The sequence below is a fragment of the Somniosus microcephalus genome, chromosome 3, assembly GCF_052327205.1.
Source record: "Somniosus microcephalus isolate GS21.2 chromosome 3, FLI_Smic_1.0, whole genome shotgun sequence".
In the NCBI taxonomy this organism is placed as follows: Eukaryota; Metazoa; Chordata; class Chondrichthyes; order Squaliformes; family Somniosidae; genus Somniosus; species Somniosus microcephalus.
In genome coordinates, this window is record NC_140989.1 from 48,765,989 (window position 1) to 48,782,883 (window position 16,895).

Consider the following 16,895-nt stretch of genomic DNA (forward strand, 5'->3'; position numbering starts at 1 on the left):
TTGCTCTCTGTACCTGAATTGACATTGAATTCGCTATTCTAATTAACACTTCCTTGTTCAGACTCTGCGCTGCTCATTAATGATTCTTCAATCTGATTGGCTAGGGAGACACACAGTTGCTTTCTCTGTTCACATAGGTCCCAGATCCCCTGTAGAGGGCGCTGTGATTTTTGGATGGTTTGGTTGACAGGAACTTCCAATGCAAAAGCCCACAGAAAGTCTATGGGCAAGTGCAAGGGTCATGTTCGCCGCTGACTGCAAAATCAGGCCCATTATATATTAAAATCTGTAATTTGGAAGCACGTTGCATCAGAAACTCTTATGTCAATCCTGCTAATAAAGGAAATCCTATTATTGTACCAGAAGTACACAATGGCCCAGAAATTTGGGTCTCCACGGGTGAGTACGCATGGGGTTCTCACCCGTAAGCCCAATGGAAGTGCCGGTTTCTTGCATGCACTGCGCATGCGCGGGAAACCGGCACTTCCGTTCCCCTGAACGAAGGGATTCAGAGGTCGAACGCGTGCGTGGGAGAGGCTGCGCGTGCGCATCGAACCTCGGTTTCTTTTGCAGGTTTACCTGGGAAGGTAAGTCTCCAGAGATTAGACATGTAAAAAGCAGGCGTAAGGCCTGCTTTTTACAAGGTAAGTGGTGAATTAATTAAAATTAAAACATTTTTTCCACAGGTTTATTATTTTTAAATACTTTAAAGCAAGGTAAGTTTATTTTTAGCCCCGTTAGAAAATAAAATTATTTTTTTCAAAAATTTAAATTGTTTAAAATAGTTATTTCATGTAATTTATAGTTTATTTTAAAAATGTGATTTTTTAAAAATTTATTTGAAGATTTAGTGCTGTTTTGGGGCCATAGTATTTATAAGTCTTGACAGCTCTTCCTGTCAATCTTATGAATGGAGCATTCCCTGCTCCGATTGGCTCCCCATGGCCCACGTGATCCCAGGGGACGCATCAAACTAACTGCGCCCCTGGGATACGCAAGCACTGCGCGCCAGCAGCTGGACCAGGCCCCGGATCGGAATCCCACAGGGGCCCACAGCTCAACGGCCGGCGCACAAGGTAAGTGCAGATCGGGGGCTTGCACCCGCGGGAAGCCCCCGACCCGAATTTCTGGGCCAATGTGTAGGTAGTGCTGCAATAGGAGTTTTCAGTGTTAAGGATGCCACACCCTGCCTGCCACAAATTCACACACACACACCTGGTGTCACACACAGCAGGTGCTATTGTACAGGTATATGGCCTGCTGTAATCCTCACTCACTACGGCAGAAACCCTGGAGAAATTATGTAAAGTATTTCACTTCTTCAAGTTCTATTTACAGGAATACATGTCAAAACCCTTCAAGATATGAGTGAAACCAGTCCGGACTCGTGGCTTCATCATAGTTTATCTCGTGTTCCAAAGATGAGTCATGGAAAAAAAATTTAAAACTTGAGGAACAGCATTCAGGGGAGGCAATTTAAAATATATAATAGATGTACATGAACACAACAAAAATATTCTACTTAGAGCTAAAATTTAATTCCAAAAAATTAAGCACGCATTTCCTATACTCAATCAAGTCAGCCAATGGTAATGTATCTTTATTTCACCTTGTTTGTCAGATAAGAGTACCACAGTATAAGTATGCTTTTCTACATTTTAAACATTTAAAAAGTCAAACCATAAATGATCCAGTCATACAGCATTATGAATACAGAAGGCTTGTATAGTGAATAAACAGCATTATTCTATGGTTGTATTAGACCATGTCATATTCAATTCTGTAGTACACTGTACTGTGTATACCTGTAACAACAATGCAACAATCTAAAAAGCACTTTTCAATGTAACAAGACAAATTCCTTACAGGTTATCCCCTTGAGAACCAAGAGAGAAATTCTACACCAAATAATGCAACACAACTGTAAGGGTATGGATCAATTTTATGTCTCCTTTCCTCTGTTGTTTCCTGGTGTCTCAAGGTCTGCACGTTTACTATTGCCAGGAGGGCGTGCGGGTGATCATTGACCTGGGCCTACAACATTACCAGTTCCGAGATAGCTGCTATGAGGAGCATGAGAGCAGCAAGACTCTGAGCTTCCCTCCTTTTCTATGGGAAGTTCTTGGTCCCGAGTCAGCGCTTCCTCACGGTGATGCATCTGAAATTTGGAACTCAGATTGTGTGGGATGATCATGGAGATGAAGCCCACCGCTACCAATCTCATGGTGCCATGTGTACTCCAATTACAGTGCCTTGAATTATTCCAGGAATGCTATGAGTTAAAGGGGCACCACATCGTGAAAGTTGTTCGTTGAACTTCTTGCTGTTTCCTTACAAACACACAATGTCAATGTAAATCACATTGAAATGCATCATTTGCACGTGATGTGCCACTTTCATCTGGATGATATAGTTCTTCTCACTCTCAGAGCAAAAAAAGGTCTGTTCGTAATTTTTCCTTCAGACAGCAACACTTTAAGAACACTCTTTCTTTCTGTACGTTTCTTTAAATCCACATAACACTTTCAGAAAATTTGAATTTGTAAATTTCATAAGAAATTTAAAAATTTGCGTTTGGAAGTTGTTTTATGTTGTTTTTTGTATTACTCCAAGGATTAAAAAAGAATAAATCTGCATAGGTTACTCATTTGAATTTCTATTCGCCTTTTTAAAAATATGATTTTTCTTCTGTAAGTTCTTGTGCTAATCTGGGTGAGATACATTAGCGTTGGGTACCTACTGTCAACATCAAGCACTCCCAGGTTCGTTACAGCACAGTCACAGATTAAAGCTCCCATAACAGCATTCATTACACCTACTGACAGCTTGGACAAGATGGGGGGGGGGGAATCTGTTCCTGGGTCAGAGCTTGTACAAAGCAAGTGACAAAATTATTGCCTATTAGTTTGTGCTGTTTACATAAAACTGTTGGCACTGCTCTGACATTGTTGCTGGCTTTGAGTATTCAAAACATTTATTAAAACTATCATTGTTTCTGTTCTCCACACAATTCTACATTTAGTATTTGCTTTCAGTCAAGCAAAGGTTAGTTCTGAATATACATTAGGCCACTATATATTATATCACAAAGCTCTAGTGAATAATGAAATTATCTACAGTGCAATAGATTCAATAGTTTGAAGATTTAAATGTTACCAACAGTTATTAGTACCCTGCCTACTAAAAATAGGATTGTCGATCAAATAAAGCATTTTTTAATAGAAATAGTTTAATTCTAAAGCAATTTATCACCTGGGACTTGTGGAAATATTCAGATCATTGGTTGGTGCTACCAATATTCAAATTGAATACAATTAGTATTAAGTTCCTGGGGGTAGTATAGTCTACAGAATTAACCCATAATCTTAAATGTTATAAAGGGAGATAGCTGTACACTTACTAATGTCTCTCAGCCATCCCTTGTTTAATGCTTAAAACTGCTGGCTGTAGTCAGTCTAGGAGCAGACATTTTGAGTAGAGCGCCCCCTGCTGTGACACAATCCGCAGTCCCAATTCAAGCTATCACAGGAGGGGGGAGCTCTAAGCAAAATGTTTCTTTCCAGTACCAGCTGTACAGGGTACAGCTAAACTGGGTAACAACAAGTGCTGGACAGACACACCTAAGTGCACAGGCATCTATCTCCCTTAATAAAATAGCTTTGGGTACCCCTTTCTAACGTTTAACATTATATTATGGGGCAATTCAGTAAGTAACACATCCCCTTTAATATTTTATAAATCATATCAATTCATTTTTAATCTATGAAGGTGACATTTTCCTCTAATTTTTAATCATTCGGAAATGTTTCCAAAGGAAATACAGAAGTTTTTAATTTTCTGCTTTCTTAACATCTGCCTCAGATATTGGAAGCATTGCAATAAGCACATTTTCAAATATTATTATTTACATCCAAGAAAGTATTTGTAGGAGTTTTATAATGTTAACGAACTACAGGAGTAACATGCAAAAGACTAACTATTAGAATCATTTTACTGTAATTGCTCCCAAACCTTATTAACCACTGTTTCAGCATAGCGATTTTCCTAAAGTCCAGTGCTGCATTCGATTAATTTTTTTGTATATATATTGATTTTACTTTTTTGGGGGACTGAATGAATAATTATAATTTGCTGAGGAAATGTCACATGTGAGAAAATGTTTCTCACTAATCCCCACTAATTCTTCAATTCCCCTGTTGACATCGCTCACTGAAGTCCATTGGCCACGACCACCAAAGGCTATCGGTTGTTGAACCGAAACAAAATCATGCTTTATACAGCATTTGTCAAAATGGCGAGAGTGTCCTCCTTGGATTCTATTACTGAGCACTGCTGCATATTGAGCCACCACACTACAAAATGGGCTCACTTCAATTATAGAGTGCATTCCAGTCACTGGCTGCCATTGAGGAGTCAGGAGAGGCAATTTAATGTACATAATAGATTTGCATTTGTTTAGTTCTACATCTGTGGAAATAAATCAAATACTGACTACAATTGTCAGACTATAAAGTAGCATCTTTGCCCCTCAGGTTAAGCTATAAGGTAAAAGCATTGCCCCACTCAGTTTAATCATAGAATCATAGAGTGATACAGCACAGAAAGAGGCCATTCGGTCTATCATGCCTGTGCCGGCTCTTTGAAAAAGCTATCCAGTTAATCCCACTCCCCTGCCCTTTCCCCATAGTCCTGCAATATTTTCCAGTCAAGAATTTATCCAATTCCCTTTTGAAAATTGTTATTGAACCTGCTTCCACCATTCTTCCAGGTCGTGCATTCCAGATCATAACAACTCGCTGTGTAAAAAGTATTTCTCCTCATCTCGCCTCTGGTTCTTTTGCCAATCACCTTAATTCTGTGTCCTCTGGTTACCGACCCTTCTGCCACTGGAAACAGTTTCTCCTTATTTACTCTATCAAACCCTTCATGACTTTGAACACCTCAATTAAATCTCCCTTTAACCTTCTCTGCTTTAAGAAGAACAGCTTCTCTAGTCACTCCACGTAACTGAAGTCTTTTATCCCTGGTACCATTCTAGTAAATCGCCTCTGCACCCTTTCTAAGTTCTTGATATCCATCCTAAAATCTGGCTCCAACTGGGCCTAACCAGTGATCTATAAAGGTTTAGCATAACTTCCTTGCTTTTATACTCTATGGGTTAAAAATTCAGGTGCTTTACGCCACCCGTTACCGGCAAAATGTAACGAAAAGACGGTGGCCGCCACTCTTTTGCCAACTGGTGGCGGTTGCCGCGGCGTCCACCATTTTCCGAGGTCCGGCAGTGATGCTGGTAAGTCCGATGGCCCTGTAAATTTAAATTAGGGAGAGATGACACGCCGACTTAACGTCACCTTGGCGAACTTGGACCCTAGTGCTGAGTTCAGCGCTGGGTCCGAAGCTCACCATGAAAACCTAGGGCTGAATTTTGCCGGCGCTCAGAGGGCAGGTTTAGAGGCAGCAGGCCGGTATCCCGCTCTGAACCCGCCCCCTTATCAGTTTCCCCAGTTTCTGCGCGTTGCAGACCCGGCACAATTCTGATAGTTAGCAGGGTAGGTAAAGCAATTGAATCAACATTTTACCACGTCCAAAGCATTTTCCCAAGTTTTCCTTGAGGTTCCCGTCGCTCGGGGATCACGCCAGGTAAGTATGTCGGGTTCTGAACAACTCTCCATTTCTATCACTAAGTGACAGCTGCAAAAGTGGTTTAAAACCTGCCATTTTACAGCTGGTCACTTCCCAATCTCAGAAGCTTCAGCCTTCAGTATTTAGAACCCACTTTTGAGCTTTATGCACTTTTGAAGTGTTTGGAGTAATCTCTCTATCCACTGTCATCTCCTTGGAACAACCTATCTCAACATTGACAGATTACTTCTGTCATCTCAAACTCACCTGCCATCTATTCCATCAGCATCGGTGCCCTTGAAAAAATCTCACCTTGGTCCTCAGAATCCCAAAACAATCAGCCCCAACACCAGCATCACCGGGCACACCAGCATCACTAACAACCACACCACCCTTCTCCGCAACCATCTGATGCTGCACTGGACACAAGGCATCATCACCTGTGCACATTGCTGCCCGGGATGCCACTGATGGCTTCACCATGTCCAGATTAGCTTCACTTAACACTGTAGACCCTGGTTGCCACATGATGCACCAGGTTGGCACCACCCCACACTAGCACCATAAAGCATCCCTACAATGTTCAAGCCATTCCTTTCACACTCATCACCATTGGGAGGGGGGGGTAAAAATTATGTCTCACCATTCACTGCAACTCACTAAGACACTTTCAAAGGTGCAAACAAATCTGTCCAAGAACGCAAAGTGTTGAAAAATAAAGATTTCAATGTTTGACAGCACATTACCAGACACTTCACATGAACATTGGCTAAACCACCCAAGTGCCTACCCTTGTGTGTTGTTAGTTGGTATGCTTGCAGTAGGTCTGAGGTCATGAAGCTTCTTTAGGCAATGGAGCAGGTGGTGGGGGTGACTCTGCTGGCAGTGACAGCCACGATGACCTGGTCCCACATCGTTCTTTCTGGAGGGCCTCCTGGCACCTGTGCCAGGAGCTCTCTTGTAGTGTTGACCCCCTGCACAAAGCTGGAGTGCTGCATGTGAAACCCTGGGTGCCCCTTCCCTGGCTTGCTGAGCCATTTGTGTTAGTGCTGAAGCACATTTCCTATTTTTTGAGGTGCGGAAGGGAATTCAGCTTTAAGAGCTGAAGACTCCCATTTGGGGCTTTTTAATGTTAATTTTTTTAAGACAGTATTGGAAACTGCATTTTTTTTACTTCATTTTTATTTGCATCAGTTCAGAAGGCATTGCCCTTTTAATGCATTGCCCTTTTAATGTCCCACAATGCCTAGCAAACTCATTGCATTGCTTCCAGAGGCTGTTGGAAGGACGATGGAACGCCGCTTCTAGATGCCAACTTCGCTACCGATGCCTGCATTAACGCCACCAAGAGGGTATTTCATGGTGAGTTTAGCACTGGCCTAAAAATCTTTAGTCAGTGTGAATTTTTCTCTCTTACCAGCGTGACAATTTTCAGCGGCCATTAACCCAAGGCCGCAGTGACACCGGCAACTTTCGTGTCGCAGTCCAATTTCTAGGCCTCAGCCTCTATATAAACCCAAGGGTCCCCTTTGCTTTTTTAACAACCTTCTCAACTTGTCCTGTCACCTTCAAAGCTTTGTGTACGTACGCCTACAGCTCTCTGTTCCTGCACCCCCTTTAAAATTGTACCATTCAGTTTAGTTATATTGCCTCTCCTCATTCTTCCTACCAAAATGCATGACATCACACAACTGCGTTAAACTTGATCTGCCATGTGTCTGCCCATTTCACTAGTCCGTCTATGTCCTCCTGAAGTCTGTTGCTCACTGTTTATTACATTTCCGAGTTTCGTGTCATCTGCAAACTTTGAAATTATACAAATAAATATATACATATGTCACTCGAGAATTCTCTTCTGTACATGTACAAGTGTCCTTAAAACATGGAAACCAAGGATTGTTCCGTCTCACAAACTGCTCCACTTTCATACTCAGCTCCTCTGTAGCCTCGGGTTACCCAAGTCCAAGTCATTAATATATATCAAAAAGAGCAGAAGACTATAAAGTAAAATCATTCCTCCATAGATTACTGCGGACTATACAGAGTTTGGTACCATGGACTATACTGAGAAATAACGCTTGGTAACATAGACTATACTGAGAAATAACGCTTGGTACCATGGACTACACTGAGAAATAACGCTTGGTACCATGGACCATACTGAGAAATAACGCTTGGTACCATGGACTATACTGAGAAATAACGCTTGGTACCATGGACTACACTGAGAAATAACGCTTGGTACCATGGACCATACTGAGAAATAACGCTTGGTACCATGGACTATACTGAGAAATAACGCTTGGTACCATGGACCATACTGAGAAATAACGCTTGGTACCATGGACTACACTGAGAAATAACGCTTGGTACCATGGACTACACTGAGAAATAACGCTTGGTACCATGGACTATACTGAGAAATAACGCTTGGTACCATGGACTATACTGAGAAATAACGCTTGGTACCATGGACTATACTGAGAAATAACGCTTGGTACCATGGACTATACTGAGTTCCCAATCTCAATCACACTCTGCAGCTGGCATCAGGTGGAGCTCGACATCTTCCCACAGGTAAGTGGGAAAACACGACTGGAGGGCCTCCACCAGGCCACTTTTGCATGACAGCAGCTAAAAGTAGCACTGATGATGGTTTGGAAGCAGACTCTCTGCCTTCCCAGGTGTAGGAGGTCCACAGCTGGGGTAGCGGGCAAGTTGGGGGGGGCGGGGGTGCGTGGAGGGGACTGGGGAAAATATATAGTTTTAAAGGAAGGGTAAGATATTCTCAAAGAATAGTGTCCTCGACTTTGAGCATTACCACCCACTTCCATATCACTTCTGAAACGCTCAGGTCAACAGGTTACTGCCATAGTCTTAAAGCTATAGTCAATATTTGTTACAATGTAATGCTGGAGATTATGTACACTGCAGTTTTCATTGGGTCGCGCAATCTCCGGGTTTGTTCGGATCTTCTCCTTCGATTCTAATCCACTTCTTTTCAATTTCAACCTGCATTTAAAAAATTCCAGAATAAGTAAGGAGGAATTACACCAACTAGATAAACAAGAGAGAGATAAGAAGTTAAACTAGTAACTAAACAAGTCTGGTTTAATTTGATGTGTGAGTGGCTTTGTTCAATCGGATGTAATGAATCAACAACTTAACCAAAAATAAGCCACCCATTTAAAGGTGGCCTAAAACACCAACACTCATGGGCTATTGTGTCCAAGTGACTTATTCTTCAGGAAATCACCAAGACTTGTATCCAATCTTATTGAAATAAAAGCATGTTTTTCTATGACATACATAGGTGATACGTTCCATGTGGAAGCATAAATTTGAATTTGCTGGATAAACACTGAGGCCTCAGAGTGGAATTATTGCTAATATACAACCCAAAATAAAATCTATCTGATCAATTAAAATGTCATTTGTGAGGGTTACAGCTCCACTGGGGACGGGGAGACACTTTGGGCTCGATTTTGCCAGTGTGGGCGGGCTGGGGCGTGTCAGGTGGCATTCGTGTCAGGACCCCGACTCCGAAGTGAAGTGGGGAAAAACGTGCGATTTTCCCCTAATTGGGCAATTGATTTCCAGCGTGTGGGAACCCCTGGCCCAATTAGTCTTTTCGCCTCCGATGACATCATCATTGCTGCTGGATTTAAGGCCTGCAAGCAGCCTTGCTTCTTCTGGAGACTGCAAATTTTATGGTGATTGTAGTAAGGAATTCATTGATCGACCATGTCCACCAGTAGGCAAAAGTGTGCTCCCCACTTCGCTGAACCCTCCCTCCAAGCTCTGGTGGAGGGAGCAAGATCGAATAAGGAGGTGCTCGTCTCTTCCTCAGGGAGAAAAAAGCCAACCCAGCAGACTAAAGTTGTGTGGCTGCAAGTGGCCCAGGAGGTCAACTCCATATCGATGAGCCGCAGAACCTGGCTGCAATGCAGGAAGAGGTTTCATGACCTTCTCCGCACAGGAAAAGTGAGTATGACATTCCCATCACACTCAATCTGATCCCCATCACCTCTACTCACCAGCACTCTGCTTTGCCAACCTCTTCCTCCACATCCCACTTGACATTTACATCCCTGCACCCTTACCCATTGCCTCTCTCTCTATGGTCACATTCACTTAACTATTCGACCATGTAGCCCTCACACTCTCTATCACTGTGATGCAACAACTTACAACACACAGGGAGGGCCCTTTGTCTCCTCCTAAGCATCTATGCTATGGAATCTCTACACTCACTCCTTCATTCTCATTCAAACTCCACTTGTGTCCCTCATTGCAGGAAAAGAGAGCCCACAATAAGAGGGAAAGAGTGTGGACAGGAGGAGGGCCACCCTCAGTAGCCCAGCTCATCACCTCGGAGGAGGCAGCCCTGGAAATCGCTGGGATCGAGGAGGATTCCCAAGTGGGGGACGGACAGACGGGAGCATCACAGCAAGCTGGTGACGGAATAGTTTGGCATCTCTCTCATTGACATTGCATGAGTCACTAATAATGAATCTGATGCTCTAACAGATTGACTCCACTATTCAATATGCATGTAACCTTGACCTCACATCTCTAACTCTTTCCTTTACTCCCCCACAGGACCATCAAAAGCCCCCATCCCCACTGTCCAGGAGGAAGAGCCTGAGCTTCCAGACTCCTCAGAGGAAGCTGCAACCTCTGAGGATGCAACGTCAGCAGAATTCAGCACACCCAGCACCAGCGCAGACACTCACACCTCGGTGGGACCTTCGCGAGATAGAGTAGTGTTGGCACGTGGTGTGTCACAGCTCACAAGTGAGCATCAGCAGATGGTGGAGACAGGGACAGCAGTGGAGAGTCCTCTTCAGAGGACGCAGGGTGCTCCCAGCTCTGCTCAGCTGCATGTTGACCCTGTGCCTCCGGGTCCATCCAGAAGGAGAGCGGTGCTGGAACTCCAGGAACAGGTGCAGGAGTCTCTGGCAGGTTTTGTCTCCAGGGTCGCTGTGAGTGTGGAGCAAATGGAGGAGTCCATCACGAACATGAGCAGAGCCTTTGTGGAGGCATTGGCGCATGAACGCATCACCGCGGAAAGGATGGCAACCTCCGTGGAAAGTTTAGCTAACTCCGTGGTAAAGCTGGCTACCGTAGAGGAGAGGATGGCTACGGCCACAGAGGAGGTTAGTCGCCAGGGTATGGAAAACATGGTGAGTGTTCAGAATAGAATGACATCTCCTGAGGAGCGATGGTCAGCTATTCAGCATACAAACTAGACCTTCATGGAAGTCCTCTGGAGTAGAACTTCCAGTGCAGAAACAGCTCCTCATGGCCCCCCTGAGGTGCAGCAAGGTGCTGTCAAGCTACTTGCTAGCTCTGAAGTGGGGCTAACCCATGAGAGGGATGTTGATGGCAGACTACAAGGAAGTGGGGGTTCCTCTCCAAGCGCTCAGACGACCATGCCACTGCAATGCCCTCAGTCAGAGCCCCACCAGAGTCCTCACCCAACTGAGATGGGTCTCAGCCCCTGCACAGCCACAGGAGCAGCAGACTTTTGCCGAGCCCTCACAGGCTCGCAACCCCAGAGGACGCCTGCCAAAGGCGTCGAGACAGGAGCAGCAAGAAAGTGAGCAAGGGGCCTCCACATCTGCTGAAGCCACAGGGGAAGCACCACATAGGAGCACGCATAAGAGGAAGATAATGCACAAGTAGTCACAAGGGTAGTCACTTGGTTGCTGTGATGTATTGTATTTGGACCAGCCATCCTTGTCATGGTATCAAACAGATTTGATGGCAAACTGTTGAAGTTGTGGCCTGTGTCATTTTGCAAATGGGACTTTCACATTGAGGGCAACTTGCAACTGTCAGTATGGTGGTCAGAGTGATAGGAATCCGCAGGTTCTTGTCCATTGTCAATGCTCTGGTTAGAAGGTGCGAAGCAAAAGTGTTTGATTGTGCAGGCTAAGCAAATCTGGCCAATATGAGTGCGTCCCTTGCATCCCGGGCAGCAATGTGGTCGCGCTCTGGTGCCTTCTGGCCTGTGCAGTTTCAGGTAGGTGAGCAGCAGCTTGGCACTACTGCTGTTGATGCTGCTGCTGTTGATGGTGCTGTTGTTCATGGTGCTGCTGCTGCCGCGGCTGGTCTTCGGCCGAATCTGTTGTCCAGGAGGAAAGGAAATAAATGGTTCCCATGCTGCAGGTATATGCCTCAGTTGAGGAAGCGCTCAGTCAAGGTGGGGAGAGGGGTTTCCCAGGAGGTCACACTGGAGATGGGTCTTAGGCTCCAAACTTCCACAGCAATGAGTAGGCCGCTAAATGTTCCCCCAGACCTGAGACTACAAAGTTCTGCCACCTGCAAATGATGATTGCTGAAAACTCCTTTTTAATGGTGGAGCTGTAGCTTTTACTAAGTAATCCACTTGTGAGGCTGCCAGGATTAACTGGCGTGTTCCGGAGGAGGCGTGTAGGATGGGGGAAATGTCTAAAAATCAGAAAGGCCTCTCAAAATTGGATTATAGAGGCAATTAAGTGGTTGTTAAGGGCCTTAAGGGCCTATCCCGCCTCTTGGAGGCAGGATGGAAACGGGGTCTGAAACCCCAATTCTGGGAAAATTGCTCGGAGTCGGGCTGGAGGCGGGATCGGGTCCCACGCCATTTTTGGCGATATTAACACCTCACATGCCACCAATCCCGCCTCCTCGGGCCTGGCAAAATCAAGCCCTTTGTCCTGATTATTAGTTTGAGGCGCAAAGTCTCCTTCTCCAAGGACAGGAAATATTGGAGAGCTTTGCTGGGAATTCTGGGCTCTTCTGGGAGTGGAGTAGAGCACATTTTTTTTTCACTTTTCTCAATTTAATTCCTTTGCCCTTTTTGAGTTACATTGAAGGGGATGAAAGAGTATAATTAAATTGGTACATTTGTAACACACTTTGTGGTACTGACGCTACACGTGTTGGGCTAGATATCAGCTTGTTGTTTCATTTCAATTTAAAATAAATAAAAGGTTATCTGTTAAAAAAAATGATTATTAATTCAGCTTCTCTGATATTCCATGCAACTGCCTGTAAGCCTCATAATTATGGGCAAAAAATACCACATCCTAGGACTTTTTAGGTTGAAATTACCCTGATATTAGTAACAAATACATTCATGTGTTCATATGAAATTCCTTTGTGCATTAATTTAATCCATTTATTTTAAATAGGTTTACACTTTAGTTAAAATATGGACAGAAGAATTTCATATAAAACATTTGTTGCTAATATCACACAATGTGATTTCAACTTTTTTGAATTCATGAACATAAGAACTAAATGGAAAATGCAGTGGGCAGAGAGCTAGCTAAATGTTGACAATTTTTTTTCTATTTCCTTCTGCTCCTTGTTATGTCATCCATCATTCCCCGAAGAGAGAGAAGTGAAGTTTTCAAAACACCAACTGAAATTCTCACCTAAAAAAATGGCCAACTGGCAGAGAAAATCTGGCGAAATCGGATTCCTACACCTCACGGAGAAATGGGCAGCGCATGTACAGTGCATGCTAGTCCCGCTTTCTTCAGCCCTTGAGAGCTCTAAAGGGACCACTGGGAGGCCTCTCCAAGAAGCTAAGCTTTCTGTGGGCCTGGAGGAGCTAAGGTTCGAGGCCTCACAAAAATCTTCTGGCCTGTTGCCGGCCCATTCTTGTTCCATTCCCCCTAGCATCCACTCCCCCACAAAAACAGGTCTTGGTCGCCAACCGGCTGCATGCTACAGCTGGCCAATTTTCCACCGCAGAAAACAAGCTAGCTGAAGCAGAGCGCCAGAAAAATGTTACAGACAAAAAATGTTACTTGAATCTGCGTGGGACTCCCGACTGGCTCATTGTGTGCGGGTACTGTGGGCACACTTTTGATATCGTGCCTGTTTGGCGCCCAAATAGAAAACCTCCCCCTAAAGTGTCAGCTGTGGCTCAGTGGGTAGCACACTTGCCTCTGAGTCAGAAGGTTGTGGGTTCAAGTCCCACGCCAGGGACTTGAGCACAAAAATCTAGGCTGACACTCCAGTGCAGTGCTAAGGGAGTGCTGCACTGTTGGAGGTGCCGTCTTTCGGATGCGATGTTAAACCGAGACCCCCGTCTGCTCTCTCAGATGGATGTAAAAGATCCCATGGCACTGTTTCGAAGAAGAGCAGGGGAGTTATCCCCGGTGTCCTGGCCAATACTTATCCCTCACTCAACATAACAAAAACAGATCATCTGGTCATTTTCACATTGCTGTTTATGGGAGCTTGCTGTGCGCAAGTTGGCTGCCGCGTTTCCCACATTACAACAGTGACTCCACTTCAAAAGTACTTCATTGGCTGTAAAGTGCTTTGAGACATCCAGTGGTCATGAAAGGCGCTATATAAATGTAAGTCTTTCTTTCTAAATGTCTGCTTGCAGCATATTTCTAACCAGCAATCGTAGAGCACTTACACAACATAAAGGGGTCTATTTGTACAAAAGCAAAATACTGCGGATGCTGGAAATCTATTTGCACAGTTACTGGTGTCTCAGTCACATTTTGTTATCCTATTTTATGCAGGATAGCAAGTATTTAACTGAGAGACACCAGTAACTGTGCAGACAGAGTTTTTTATGATATTTAGGATTGGTGGGGAATGGTGTATATTTTCCCTTCAATCTTGGTATTCACTGTCCAGTTCCTAGTCAGTACCAAATCCACAGTCGAAATTTACCATAAGTTGGCAGGATTTATCAGCCTGTCACAGTACAGGAGCTATAGGGTTGGATGGTGTAGGAAATAAAATGTGAGGCTCACCTCATTGGGGTCTGCAAGGGTGTTTACCTAGAACTAGGATTAAGGCCTATAAAATGAGCTTTTTTAAAATCTCACCCATGCTATAGCTGTCCTCGTAGTCATTAATGCTGACACTGGATACAAAAACTTGAAATGTTTTTAATTTCCCGGTATTTAACATCCCTTATTTCAGTAAGCACAAAATTCACTTACAAAAAAAAATCAGAGTATAAAACTGTAACCTTACTTTTTCAAATTTCCAATGAGCCTTGTGACAACTGAAACCACATCATTCCATTTCACAGACGTTAACAGGAAACATTTTCACGAGGAATATTTATCATTCTTTCCAATGGTAGGTTTCTACATTCCAGATGTAATGAGGAGAACTTTCAGTCAGCATAAATAAATTGATTCCAAATTTATAGCTCTTGTGGTGTGTCAGGCTGGCAAATCCTGCCAACTTGTGATAAAGTTTCCACTGCGGATTTGGTACTGACAAGAAACTAGGTTGTGAAACCCATGTTTTCCTTTGACGTAGGCCCAACGGTTCATTCTTTCTCTGTAAAATCAGAGCTACAATGTTAGATTACACTGGGATAGATGTGTCATCTCAGGTGCCACAAGAAGGGTAATGGTAATACTTAAAGGGACTTCATGACTACCTTAACCTAATGGAACATAGTGGGCTGGATTTTCATTGAGGAGTTGGGTAGGAGGCGGGACTACAAATTTGGGGTTGTAGACCCGCCTCCATCGAGTTCTAGCCAACCCACGCGATTTTGACTTGATTGACCTTGTCATATCAGCGTTTCACAGCTGTTTGAAGCTGTCAAACACTGACAATCTGTACTCCAAGTTAATTCCTTCCTGTCAGGATGATTTAGAGATCTCCCCGGAACAGAAAGCTGAATGCTGCAATTTTTGACAGCTCGCAGCCATTCTGCTTTCTGTGCCGGTGAGATGAGGGACTCCCGAGACCTGAAGGAAGGAAGGCTGTAAAAGTAAGTAAAGGTATGTAAAACTTCTTTAAACACTTTACACACACCAAACACATTTACCTTTGCACTCATGCACCCATCACTCACCTGAACACCGGACATCTTGACCCCTCCAAGCCCTTCATCCCGACAGTCCACCTCCTCTAACTTGGCGTGGTTTGGAGCCGTCGGGAATCCCACACTTCAACCTTAAAAATAGGGATTAGGCTAAAAACTGCCTGTTAACTACCGGTTAACAGGCAGTTAATTGGCACTAATCCCCTTCCCGCCTCGGGGAGGCGGGTCCCAGTGCGGGGCGGGTACCCGCCTCCTTTGAAACTGGCTTGGAGGTGGGTTGGGGGCGGGATGGTGTCGGGACCCCTGATTTTGGGATTTTAACCCCCCACATGCCTCCAATCCCACCTCCACGGCCCAATGAAAATGCTGCCCAGTGAATCACACCAAGCAGATTTGTTGAAATATCTAAGACAAAAAGCTTTGCTGCGTATTGTACTTAGGAAGTCCTTTTAAGCAGTTCTTCATTTCAGCTTTTGAAGAATTGATCCATGGACCAAAATAGCCAAGAAGAGAGATCCCCAACTGAAGAAACCTTTCATCGTACTTCAGTCATCATACTTCCAATGTCTCACTTCTGTCACGCTTCAGAATTACACATGTATATGTGAATGTCATTGTCATGAATCAGCAACTAAGGGCAACTGAACAGCTGGATTCATAACAATAAGTACTGTAAATAGCAAGAGGAATTCAAAGCACCAATTGTGAAATTCAGAATACTGTGGCAAAACCACCAATGATCTTCTGTACAAATGCATAACTGTCTTTAACCCAATGCTACAGCATCTGTGTTTGTTGGCTGAGTGTAAATAAGCTTTCTGCAAGAGCCCTGAAACAACATGATGCCCCGAACGGCGGGAAACGTCATGACGTCAGAGAGTGGGAGGTTCTAAGCCCAGACCTCGTGTAACAAGCTGCTGAAAAGACCTGTTTGCTGTTGCTCCTGCATGTTTTTGTTTTGTTCACTTGTTTGATTAAATTCAGTTGAATTATTGAACTGACTCAACTTCAGTGCTTCAGTTAGGGATAGATCGATTCCTACATTGGTGACCCCGAAGCTTCGCGGACGATTTTCGCGGAGGAAAGTTCAAGAACAAGATGGATGTGAACGCAGCGAGTTTGAAGCTCCCTCAATTTTGGGAACGACAGGCAGCCTCCTGGTTCGTGCAAGCGGAGGCTCAGTTCCAACTTCGGAACATCGTGCTGGATCAGACCCGTTACCTTTACGTGGTCTCCGCACTGGACAGCTCGGCGGCTTCCCGAATCATCAGCCTGCTGGAGAACCCGCCCGTGGATGACAAGTATGAAACGCTTAAGGCGCGCCTTATGCAAATATTCGGTCTCACGAAAGCGGAGCGCGCACGACGTTTGCTCGCACTCCCCGGGTTAGGCGACACTAAGCCTTCCGAGTTGATGAGCCAAATGCTCACACTCCTCAGGTCTGAGCCACAGTGTTTTCTGTTTC

At 44.4% G+C, this 16,895-nt stretch overlaps 1 protein-coding gene across 1 annotated transcript in view; it reads right to left on the reverse strand.

Moving 5' to 3' along the window:
- Positions 1-1,579: 1,579 nt before the first annotated feature.
- LOC147121030 (stonin-1-like) overlaps positions 1,580-16,895 on the reverse strand; it is a 40,032-nt gene continuing 24,716 nt past the window's right edge. The window contains exon 5 of the mRNA XM_085980336.1: positions 1,580-8,634. Coding sequence (XP_085836462.1) covers positions 8,560-8,634 — 75 coding nt within the window. The 3' untranslated portion in view covers positions 1,580-8,559. The remainder of the gene's footprint in view (positions 8,635-16,895) is intronic.